We start from the raw sequence: 13,125 nt of genomic DNA, 5'->3' as shown, positions 1-13,125 counted from the left end.
GAAGTACTTATGCAAAAATTCTCACTATCGTATAAGAGTTGCTGGCATTTCATTCCAAGGTGAAATTTATTATCCAGGATTTTGTCGATGTTTTCGATACTCTTGTCAATACGCCCACTAATTAATGTTTTTTTATAAACAGACATGTATCAACGCCGATTTCAGAGAAAAATTACTTGGATTCAAACTCAAACTTTTCAGACTCGATTCGATCAAAACAGGACCAGGACTATGTTAAGACCATATTTGGTCATACTACCAAATATGGTAATGTAAACTAAATCACATGTGCAATTGTTTGTTGCGTATGGACAAGTGAACCAATGATATACGAAGGATCCGCAGCCAATGAATCGCGTCCAGGCCGCTCAATGATAAGCACAGAGATTATTCTATCGTTAAAGTAATTGGATTGCTACCTCGAGAAATTTAGCTTATCTAAGAAGGAGCTTAACAGCAGGAGCTTAATTGTAGCTCAGCCTGGCTCTATCTCTTCCTTTTTCCCCAAACTCGCTTCAGTATCAATTTTATGGTGTAACGAGTAATTTTACAGGGTTAAATGTGTTGACCAAATATGTCTGGCCTAATTAGTCTGCATGTCATCTTTCATGACAATCGGACCATGTGAAAAATGAATACTTGTACAAATCCGCAAGTGGGGGGGTATCCCTCAGCTTTTCCACTGACTGCATCCTGGTAACAGGAAGAAGCCGGTAGTTTGTCAAATACACCTCCTCCCTATGGAGCCTATGAAACAATTGGCATTCCGATACACAACTAAACCAACGGTTAAGCGTATGAAAATACTGGGATCTACTCAACAATTAGCCCCACCCCTTTCAAGAAAGGACGCAATTGCTGGATCTAATAAACAATTTCACCCCCTTCCTTTCAAGAATTTTACATGGATGCTCTAATGCTAATTTACTGCTTTTGTTCACAGGGTGGCAATTTTTTAGCCGATACCATATGTACGGCGGTTATTGAGTAGATGAGAAGCCATGTGTGCTGATGATTGATTCAATGTCGCAGTAAACTCGAACTTCAAACTGTAGAAAACCAAGCTACCATTGATTCGTTAATTCAGTGATATTCAATTGGTCGACTTTCACCTTCTTACTCTTGATCAAAATAGATAAAAAATCTGATCAAATGTATAGAAGAAATCCGTTCGGTAAGCTCACAGAAAATGGGAAACGATTGATACTTGTTAGAGTTTTGATTTTTAACGTACATGATAGGTACTCAATAAAACTGTACAAACACATTTATTTAAAAAAATAGGATAACAGCTTGGTATTATAGGAGGCTAATAGTGCATCGGTTATGCCTGCACTAAAGATGATTACTTTAGGTACAGTCGTAACCTTTCTAGTAGGAAATAATATAGAGCTCTCTACTCCCCCCCCCCCCCACAATTGTTGAGTAGATCCCATTGTAACATAATCTAATGCCCCCTTGGAATAGGGGGAAAACAGTTAAAAAGATCGAAGGTCTTTTTTTTATTCTACCAAAACAACTCAACAGCAAATCATTTTCAAATTGAACGATTTGACCAAAATAGACACTGTGATTGTTTTTACTTTCAATCAATCAGATTTGATCATTTGATTTTCTGTTTTCCTATTTTAAGAATTACAATTTGAGTGGAATAAGAAGTAGGAACCAGATTAAGAAAGGTTTTTGTTGTGGATCGGTGCAAGGCAAGAGATGTTTAATGAAAATTTTAGTGAGACTGATGTTAGTTGTAATTTACCCAAGCTTTAGTTGGTATTTGTAGTTGTTATGTGGAAAAAGTATACAAAAGAAACAGAAAATGTCACTAGGGATAAATTTAGTTTTCGTTCACATGTTCTCAATTTTAGCAGCTTCTTGCCAAAATTACACATATATAGCATCGCATTCATAGATAGAAATAATTAAATTCAGAAAAATTTAACATGGTTGACACATTGTGACAGTTGGCTAAACTCGATTGATAATAAAGAGAGAGAAAGAGAGCAATAAAAATAAAATCACTTCGCTTCGTTTTCATGTTGCACTGGCGTTTTATCATCGAGAATGTCACTCGCTACATCTGTGGCATTGGTCTCTTGACTTCATCTCGCAATCTGGTTGTCGTGTACAAGAGCAGTCCGTTCTAATTGTTTGGGTTAGATCCAGTATGTGTTGGCCCACGTCAAATGCAGGCTGTGCGTCCATGTCTTTATCGGTGTCTTCATAAAAAGTATGAAAAACTTGTTCCATCATAATTTCGCTGAGCGGCAAAAATTCAAGCTCCTAGGTTTTTTGAAGGAAAACAGAACTCCTGTTTTGAGGCACGAAGCATGACTTGGAGTAATATTCAATTTGAAATGGGGTGAACATAAGAAAACCGACCAATCAAAATCTTTCCATTTTTTTCTCTGATCTGCGGCTCAAAATTACCAAAACCTTGAATGAGTTGATATGTCTGAAATTAAGCTATGGATATCATTCTGCATTCAATAAACAGGTTAAAGCTTTATATAGGTCTTTATTTATATTCGGATAAAACTGATAATCATCATTTGAAAATTGGTTGATTTTACTTTCGGCTAAAAAAGACCAGTGAAAAAGAGAAGCTCAATCAACAAATTGATAATTTTGGGCCGAGTAACAAAAAACCCATTTATGGCTATCCAATTTCCAAAACATCAAAAAGATAAACTTAGAGTTCCATAATAAAAAACAATCAGATATCTGATAATTTGCCTAAAATATTGATGTACTGCAGGGTCCTACCTTCTTTCACCTATTAACAACAATGGTTTACATCGGCTACCATCTAGTTTCGGCACTAATTGTTTCTCACTGACAATACCATTGTATTTAATAGCTCAAGGTTTGAGTTGTTTCAGAATATTTTGCCAAAAATTTCACAAAATTGATTTGAAAATAAACAACCGTTAAACATTGAAAAAAAATTATGTAAATTTTCTCAAAAAACAAGATTGAAGATTGTCAATTTATTTTAAATTTCAAAATTTCAAAAAAAAATGAAATAAACATAAAATTTTTGCAGTTTTTATTATGATTTTTTATTAGTAATTTTTGAAGAACATTTTGTCCGTTATGACATTTGTAAATGTCTGAAATCTAGGTTTTTTTCGAATAGTTTCATCGCACCAGGCACAAAAAAGTCAGTCATTTAGAAAAAAAAACAGTTTTCAAGAAGATGGTCGGAACATTCTGTGCTACTTGCACAGCAACCGGCTATCAGTTCTAGTCTGAAATAATGACCCGCCGAATCTTTTCAGCTGTTAAGTAATCACTTTGTTTTGCACTGGGTCGGCGCATGTTAAAGTTTTGCCTGAACATTCAAAGAAAATAAAAGAACAAAATAAGATCAAAAGGAGCGTCCTTGATGCGGAATCCGCTTACAATTCACAAAACGCACAGTTTAGCATCGTAATGCAATTTTAATAAAAAACAAGGCGTGACTGAAAAAGAGCAAATTGAGAAAATAAAATGCAATTTTCTAACAAAAACAAACTTCAATCGCGTTTATTTGCGACATTTGCAAATTTTTCATTTGTTTTCCAATTGGAAAGTTCGCTTTAAAGGAAAATAAAAATTTATTCAGCAAATACAAAAAATTTTGAGCGGAAACGACGTTTTTGCTACTTGCTTTCTAAATGATTTTAGCACTAGTGATATTTTTTTTGATACAAAAAACATTGCATTATAGTTACCAGACAGAACTGAGAACAAAACCATTTCGATATAGAAATAATTTTTAAAATTGTTTTTGAAGAACTGGATCTACAAAAATTTTCAGGTTTGTCTCACTTGATGTACATTTTGAGCATCATTAAAGACCATTGAAAACTGTCGTGAAAGCCATTAAACAGCAAAAAATAAGCATTTCCACTAATTGTTTGGCGGCAGAAAACCAAAGATAATTAGGTAGACGCCATTTAAGCCAAAAATAAATTTGAGCTATAATGTTTCCGAAGTCAAACTTTTTGAGCCATTTCCTGACTTCACTTAATATTTTGGTAATTCAAATGACGCAAAATGATTAGATTAAGCCAAAAAAAAATTAAACCGAAAACATTGAAACAGAAAGATGAAATAAAAGGGAAACTACACAAACTCAGAAATTCTTGAATCAGAGATGCTTCGAATAAAACACATACCGCTTCGGAAAAAACCGACGAAGAATAAACAGACAAATGTGAAACCTAAAGGCAGATTTCGTACAGACAACTTTTTTTGCGCATATAAGACTAAGAATAACCCATTGCTGATCAAGTTGCACAGAAAAAATAACTAACACAAGCCACCCACAGCAGATAAATATGCTAATAAATTGACATTGCCATGCAGCAAAAATGCCACCAAATACAAATAGACACTACTTTGAATGTAATAATTTGGATTAAGCCAAACTGAAGGCATCTATACTAACTTAGCATTTAAAAATTAGAAAGCATATAGCCAAATTATGCATAAATACGCAATTCGAAAAAACTATAGGTTTGGTTGAAAAATTTCTGATATCGAGTTTTTTTTATTGTGCTGTTGTTTAAAACAAATTACTTTTTTCGGTTCATTTGATGATTGAACATGGCATCAACTGTTTTAACTTATTACTAATCGGATGTTAGAGCTTATGTTATCAAAAAGTCGAGGCACCGAAATTTGCAATTCAGGTTGGAAAAAATAGTCGTATACGTACTTAACGCTCATTTAAATACGCAAGTGTCATTAGCGTTTCAATTACAAATTCAGTCTCTCATCAAATGAAAAACAAAATCATAGCCAACAGACAGTTGGAAACGAGTCAATGCATGCAGGTAAACAGAAAAAAAAAGACTTTCATTTTTTTAAAAATTCTCAACGTCCGAATTTCATTTAAAATACGGTCTTTGTAATTCTAGAAAAATTTATGATTGACTTAATCAAAGTCTAACCGCGAAAAGCTACATTTGAGCCCGAACAAATTTTAAGACTTTCTCTCAAAAAAAAACAAAACAAAAATATATATATATCAACTATATCAAACTCTAACGAAAAAAAAATGCAGACCAGTTATTCTCGACAAAGAGAACTTTTTGATTGCAAATCACGACCCAGAGCGTTTTTATACGATGCACACTCACTAGAATCCAAATCACGACCAAAAGGTAGTTACTTGAGCTTCTGGTAGCTTAAACTTCTTAGATGAATGATGAACACACATCATCATGCAGATGCCTGGCTTTGCGTAGAGATATTCTCAACAGTGTGTCGAGAACATCAAATATCACGATAAAATTTGAAACTCTCAGCTAAAAAAAAATTTCATCTAGCTAAAACATAAAACGCGAAAGAGTGTCAATTCAAAACTCAGAGCAACTAACTAAATTCACTCGATCTATCTACTCATACTGAAACATAAATTTAAGTTCACAATTGTTGCGTCAAGTTTAAGTTAAATAACGAAGAAGTGTACATTAAAGAGAGACTAAACAATCTTTGAAGGTCGCTTTATTTTCAGCATAGAGTCTTTAACTACTAGTTTATCTGGGGGCTTGATAGCATCAGTTGGTTCTTTTTCTGTCTTTTCATTGCCATTTGAGACTTCCTCGCTAATATTAACAACCTTCGCTTCTCTGGTTTGGGGTTCGTAAACTTCCACCTCGACCATCTTGGAAGAAGTCTCGACATACTTGACTAGAGAACCGTATCCACTGCTACTTCCAGTCGTGTATCCTGAACCAGTCATTTGCAGCTGACTACTGTTGCTATTATTATTATTAAGGCTGCTTTGTTGCACATTTTCATTGCTTGTGGTATCTGGTTTATTGGCACATATTGTAACTTTTTTAACCGGCGATCCCGGGATACTTTTTCCGCCGCCGGGGTGTGTAGAAGAAAGAGGGTCTGTGATTGCTTTGGCAGGTATTGAGAATGCAGCTAGAAATTGGGGCGACATGAATAGATTGGTGAGTTCGGCGAAGGTGGGTCGGTCGGCCGGCTGATATTCCCAACAGGACATCATGATCTGGTAGATGGCGTCCGGGCACCCAGCCGGCTGGGAGAGACGCTGACCTTCGTCTATCAGGTCAAACACCTGTAAACAAAGCTAATCATAGAAAAACACAGCATCTCATACATCCGTCAACTACAAAACTCAATTGTTGTGTTCTTCAATTTAGACAAAACTAATATTCCTGCTAAACAATCCAACATTAACCTTATTACCAATAGTCGCCCTCAAGCAAAATTTGTTAAGGATCTCAATTCAATAAGAAGTTTCCTGTTCAATCGAAGTTTTAGGCTTTTTGTATTAAAGTTACGAAAGATACTTGATGAGATAGCTTACCTGTTGCCAAGATAGATCTCCATAAGGTTGCTGTCCATATGAGAATATCTCGTGCATGGTGACTGCGAAAGACCAGACGTCAGAGGCAGAGGAGAAGTGCCACCGGTTGACACTCTCTGGCGCGTACCACCTCAGGGGCCACTTGCCCCCCTTAGTGGCCACGTAGTACTCCTTCCCCTCCCCCACCATCCGACTCAGTCCAAAGTCACACAGCTTGCACTGCAACACACGGCAATATGAACATTATCTTGCAGATCGCTTTAGAAACATGAATCTACTTCTCGTAAAGAAAACCAGAACACTCACATAGTGGCAAAAAAAATCTCTGTTGTTCATTTTTTTCCCAAGATTTTTTCGTCAGAATTCACAGAATGATCAATTTTATTTTGTTACGTAGGTCGCAATAAGATTTCGAATATTTTAGTCTTTCGATGCTTAACAGAGAAAAAACTAGGAACTTGAACCGATTGGAAAGCATTGGTTGAAGCAACAATTCCTTACCATTTTGTAGGACTTGAGGAGTATATTGCGTGCTGCGAGGTCTCTGTGTATAAGTTTCCTGGCCTCCAAGTATGCCATGGGTCTGGCTATCTGGGCACTCCAGGCCACCATCTGCTGCAGAGTCACAGTGTCCCCACTGTCTATCAGGAAGTCCAGCAGACTGCCTCCACACACCAACTCAGTTATCTGCACCAAACAATCCACTAAATTTACAAGTCACATCTGCAAAACCGATACTCAACTCAACTTAAAAAATGAAGTTTTTCGTTGAAAATCTTTCAGAAAAAAAAACCTTCAAAAAAATTTGATAAAATTAACCCAACTTGCGAATAATGAATGAATAGGTAATTTTTTAATACCGCATGTAAACCAGTTTTGAAAACCAAACAGAAGCTTCATTATTTTTTGGCATTTGCAACTTGAATTGAATTTAAGAAGAAATCATTAGTCAAACCAAACCGCCAAATAAAAATTTAAGTGTCACCAAATTAAAAGGTAGCGAAAAAGCACTTCGCAAACAAAATCGAGAAAACTGTAAGAAATAGCTCTAGAAAGCCAAAAACAAAACAAAATTAGGAAAAATTCTAAAAATCAGTTTTGTCGTGCAAAAAAAAACTTTGCTATAAGCCTGAATCGAACCTCCGACCTGGAAATTAGAAGTCACTAAAGGATAATGTGTCATTTAATATGGAAGCAGTTTAAGCTACTTACCAGCATGACAGGCGGTCCAAATGAGATCCCAATGAGTTTCACTATGCCCGGGTGGTGTATGTTGAAGAGAGCCCTCACTTCAGAGAGGAAATCGATCTGGCAGTTGGAGTCTTTCATCGCCATTATCTTCTTCACTGCTACATGTTCACTCGCTGGACTGCAGGCGGAGGAAGCAGCTGTCATGGTGTCTCCTTGGTTGAAGGAGGGCGACAGAGATCCCTTTCTGGTCCACATGGCCTCAACCACCTCTCCATAGGCACCCTGGCCAAGTGTTCTTCCTGGAAACCAGAACAAATATAGTCTCAGTTCCGAAAGCAGTTTACGCATTCTACTTTTGAGCTTTAAAGCAATAACTATGCTTAATCTTGACACTTATCCGTTATATTCCTGCAGTTGAGGTTATGTTCTACAATCTTTCATTTTATCTTAGCAAGCTAAATTAAAATGCGGGGTCGGTATAGCGGAAAAATCCCCCTTCTCTATTTGCCCCGGCCCTACTACCGCTTTACTATCATGAACCTTGATTTCGAGGGGGAGTTCGATTTCAACCATTTTACCGTAGACGGTCGCACTTTGAAGAGGCGTATGACACTGGAACCCTCTAATAGTGACCGAAGTGGGACTCAAACCCACGGCCTCCGTTTTTAAGGCCTCGCGTCTTACCTTCTCGGCCACAGCCGCTCTCCTAGAAACATACCCTTATCTCTTGCGGCTTCTCAAACGGTGAGTAAGAAACATTACAATAAAACGCTATTGTAGCATTGCAAGTTAGCCGAACAGAATAGAGATGGAAACAAACAAGTCGAAAAAAACTGAAAGGTTCTTATTTGGAAATTATCAAAACTTCAATTTCAGAAAATCAGCCGAGAAACAACCATGGAAGATTATCGAAATTTTTTTGAGCGATTAAAATTTAGAACTTCAAACTTTTACACTAAAGTATTTATTAAACTAATAATCTATTTTTGTCTTTCAAATGCCGCCACATAATACGTTGATTAATCCGACAACATATAAGCCGAAGATTTTTGAGCAGAAAAAAAACAAAATAAGGAAAATAAATTAAGTCGAATCTAGTAAATTTACAAATTACAGGAGTAAATCAACAACAATTGCAACTACAATGAAAACTGCGTAAACCAGAACAAAAATTCGTAATGTGACAACTAAGCCGAGAAAACATAACGCAGACAAACGGAAGCCAAACAACTCAATTTTTCACGGATGTTTGAATTTTTCAACTATCATGCTTTGAGAAGTTAAAAATATTTTTAAAGCTAATTTATGTTTCGAACAGTCTTCTTACCGAATATGAGTTCATCAGGCGCAATAAGCACAGCATTCTGTGCCATCAGATTATCGCCTGCCCCTGTTTCCTCGCTTTTCAGCATCTCCGTCTGTGCACCATTTGAGGTATCGATGGTGAGGGGCTCTCTGAGTATGGGCCCAACTGGTTTGCTGAGTTTGAAAGAGGCCATGCTCTTCTCACAAGAGAAGTAGTCCACCAGTAGTTCCAGGGAGGGGGAAAATGGACTGTCGTCTATGGCAAACATCTCCACTTCCTGCCACAAAAGAACAACAAAATGACAGAAAAAAACATAGACCATCATAAAATCACATCAATTGGTTGAAAGTGTTTCATCATGTAACATTATTTAGAAGTGAGTTCCGAAAATTTGGTTATTTCACTCTTGAATAAAAGTAGCCAAACTGGTCAACTACCTTCTCTCCAATTTGGAACAGTCGTTTCTGTATTTCGTAGTTGAGCAGGTGGTTCTTCGACATCAGGGACAAAACTGGTCCCAGACACCTCTTGCTGCCACGAACCAGAAACATTCCATCTTCACTCCCGTGGTCCTTCAGAATGTCGTGGGCTTGCTGAAAATTACAAAAATTACTTAAAGACAGTAAGACAATAAATCAGTCATTTCCAGTTCTCAAAACAATAATATAGTTCAGTTTGCACACTTAGCAAAAGCATCCTATCTCTATAAACGATACTGATTCCGTCACTGTTGGAGAGGTCCTTGTGTCATCCGCATCCTCAAGGTGGGACCGGCTACGGCAAAATAGATGACAGTACTCCTCCCCCCATCGGTTGGCTCTACATTGAGTAAGACCAGGGGTTTAAAAAGTACTGATTTGGTACTGAATGACATTTATTTGGAATTTTTCAATACAAACCAAACAAATCTGTATCAGTTGATGCATCGTCGAATAATAGAAAAACATCATAATTTTTGAGACCTCTCGCGTCAACTTAACAACCTTTCCAGCCTTTCAAGAAAGGGAGAGAGATTATTAAGTATAGTAAATCAGCGAACTTTCCACCAACCAGAATTTTCAATAGAACGCTCTAGAGCTAATTTACTGCTTTTATTAACAGAGGTGGAGGAAATTCTTTAGTGGATACCAGGGGGGGGGGGGGGGGGGGGGGATTGGTGGGAGGAGAAGAGGTGTGAGATTGTTAAGTAGACGAGACTTCTCTAACTCGGACAAAACTCACATATCGTGACAATTCTGGATGCATGAACTGGTCGAGAGTGAACTTGGGCTGGTGAAACTTGTGTGATATAATGTACTCTACTATGTCCGAGTGACCTTTCTCCCTCCCCAAATCCAGGGGCGTCTTCCTCTCATTGTTCACTGCAAACAAAGCTGCTCTATTCTGCACAAGCCACTAAAATGTACAATCAAACAATCTGACTTCAAAGAATTGATATGTTAGACATACAAGAGTTATGTATAGAACCTTCACCTTTCCTTTTAAATATCTATGGCTTGAATTTATGACTCGAGATTGTTTTTTAACAGATAACACTCCAATTTTCTCACTGATAAAACAATTTCTGACTGCTTCTAACGACACAACGCGACTTAATTACTTATTATTAGTTCATCGTTGTTTATCATAACTGGTATTTTTTTCATTCTGTTTATTTTCCACTACTTGACACTTGCAGCAGTGGATAACATCTGTGGATAAACCCCGCAAATCACAAACAACAAAATTCATTCAACCCAGTATGGTCATCTAAAAAATAAGAAATCTAAGGATATCAGCTATAATTATTATCAATGGCAGCAAAGCTCAGGCGCAGATCTAGGAATTTTTCGAGTGAGGGGGGCGGATTTTCAAAAAAATTTTGAAAATTTTATCGACCTTTTTTTTAACTTCAACCAAATTGATTTTCTCTCGCAAATCAATACAAAGACCCTATTTTGACAAAATTTTCTGCGCCGTAGGCAAATTTGTAAAAAAAAAACAGGCCAAAAAAGGCGTTTTCAGTCACTTTTTGGAAAATTTTGACTAAAAAGTTGCGTTTTTTTGGAGCGCGCTTCCCCCTCAAATATTAGTATTTATTGGCGCCTTTAGAAAAACTTTAGTGTACCTCGCCAAAAATAGATATTTGTATCTCAAAATTAGAAGAAAGGGGGACCAAATCAGACAACAACATTCAAAGTAAGAAGCAAACAATTGAAATCATATTAAAAAATCCAGATCCGGTTTAATTATTTTCAGCGACAGCAAAACTTTCTCCATCTCGTCATCTAAATATCACGTGATACTTATCAACTGAAAAAATAACCTTTCTTTGAAAAGCAGCATGAGTTAGCAATAAACGCCAAAATTCAGGTAATAACTTAAAGCAGCTTCAAATTATTGTCTCTTGGTCGTCATCTTAACATCAAAGGAACAACTATCATATGAAAGGGTTAGCTTTTTTTGAAAAGCATTATTAAAACCAAGATTTAATATTAAAGTATGAAACTACCAAAGCAATAATTTAACAACCGGTAAATCAGACAAAACTCAACCCTGGAAATAAGCAGCTACAAATTTCAAGCAGATACTTACACAGATCAGTTTTAGTTTTGTCACCGATAGTATAACTGTCGCCAGCTCTTCATCTTATCACCACGTGAAAGCGATCAACTGAAAGGATAACTTTTTTATGATCGGCAAGCAAAGTTGAAAACAAACAGCAAAAATCAGGTTTAAAAAACGAGATAATATAAATCAGATTAAAAATACCGATCAGCTTTAATTAGTTTCAACTACAGCAGAGCTGTCACCAGCTCCTCATTTAAACATCAGGTAAAAGCTATCAGTTGGAAAAGAATTGTGTAACCCAAGCTAGAAAAATGAAGTATGAAACAATCGCAGATCAAATTTTATTCGTCCTCTAAATGTCACGGTAAAGCTATCATTTGAACAGATGCTATTCTTGAAAATTTATGTTATGCAGGTTAAACAAGAAGTTCAAATTTTGAAGTACTTGTGGGAATATTTACTACAATGACTAAATGCAATTAAGAAATAAGACAATGAAATGAGATGGGCATTGAAAAGTTGCAATTAAACAGCAAAATTCAGGAAGAAAACTATTGAAATCATACAAAAAATATACAGATCAGCTATAAGTTTTGTCAACGACAGCAAAATTTTGTCAATCTCATCATCTAAAAATCCCGTCAAAACTAGCAGCTGAAAACAACCATCTTTCCAAAGGAAGAATGTGAAGGGCCTTGCAAAGTTAAAAAAGCAGCAAAATTTAGGTAAAAAATCAAAAACAAATGAAATCAGATGGAAAGAACAAGCTGCTTTAATTAGTGTCAACGAGATCAGAACTGTCATCTAAACGTTACGTAAAAGCTATAAATTGAAAATTTATCAAAAGCTATCAATTTTTTTGAAAAGCAGAAAGTAAACCAAGCGAGAAAATATAAGTATGGAACTATCAGAGCATCAACTTTTTATTCCGATAATCAATCAAAGTAAACGAACCCAGAAAAATCAGCGTACAATTTAATGCATTTTAACTTACACAGATCACTTTTATTTTGTCAAAGACAGCCAAACTCTTTCACCTAAACCTCACAGTAAAGCTATCAATTGAAAAGATGTTAATTTTACAAATTCTGAAATCCAGGCTGGAAAAAAGATGCTCAAATTATAAAGAACGTGTTTGAATGTCTTGAAACAAGGACTGAATGCAATTAGAACATTAAATGAGGAAAGGAAATGGATATTGAAAAATTGAAATCAAACAACAAAAATTCGGAAAAAAAACAATTGAACTCATATTAAAACATACAGATCAGCTTTAATTATTGTCAACAACAGCAAAACTTTCTCTGTCTCCGCATCTAAACATCACGTGAAGCTACAAACTGAAAAATTAACTGTATTTGAAAAAGAGTATCAGATGGGCATTGAAAAAAAAAAACCAAATTCAGGAAAAGAATCGAAATTATTTAAAATCATACAAAACTATATCGATCAGCTTTAATTAGCGACAACGACGAAAAAAATGTCTCTACCTCATTATCTATCTTAGCATCCCGTGCCAGCCATTAACAGAAAAAAAATATATGAAAAGCAGCATGAAAACCAAGGTAGAAAAATGAAGTATAAAACTATCAGAACTTTAACTTTTATACTGACAATCCAGCAATAAAACTCAATCCAGGAATAAAGCAGCCCCCAAAATCAAGCTTATTAAGTTAAATCGATTACTTTTATAATTTATCAACGACATCAAAAAAGGTCTTCTAGCTCGTCATCTAAAATCACGTTG

At 36.0% G+C, this 13,125-nt stretch overlaps 1 protein-coding gene across 1 annotated transcript in view; it reads right to left on the bottom strand.

The window, feature by feature from the left end:
• Positions 1-5,323: 5,323 nt before the first annotated feature.
• The window catches only part of LOC134843677 (tyrosine-protein kinase Shark-like), a 28,231-nt gene continuing 20,429 nt past the window's right edge, over positions 5,324-13,125 (bottom strand). The window contains exons 2-8 of the mRNA XM_063859888.1: positions 10,050-10,223; positions 9,266-9,421; positions 8,850-9,105; positions 7,544-7,821; positions 6,833-7,018; positions 6,332-6,550; positions 5,324-6,079 (exon numbers count right to left, since the gene is read on the bottom strand). Of these exons, the coding sequence (XP_063715958.1) occupies positions 5,471-6,079; positions 6,332-6,550; positions 6,833-7,018; positions 7,544-7,821; positions 8,850-9,105; positions 9,266-9,421; positions 10,050-10,223 (1,878 nt within the window). The 3' untranslated portion in view covers positions 5,324-5,470. The remainder of the gene's footprint in view (positions 6,080-6,331; positions 6,551-6,832; positions 7,019-7,543; positions 7,822-8,849; positions 9,106-9,265; positions 9,422-10,049; positions 10,224-13,125) is intronic.

This window comes from Symsagittifera roscoffensis, chromosome 4, assembly GCF_963678635.1.
Source record: "Symsagittifera roscoffensis chromosome 4, txSymRosc1.1, whole genome shotgun sequence".
In the NCBI taxonomy this organism is placed as follows: Eukaryota; Metazoa; Xenacoelomorpha; order Acoela; family Convolutidae; genus Symsagittifera; species Symsagittifera roscoffensis.
This window is presented reverse-complemented; position numbering and strand designations above follow the sequence as displayed.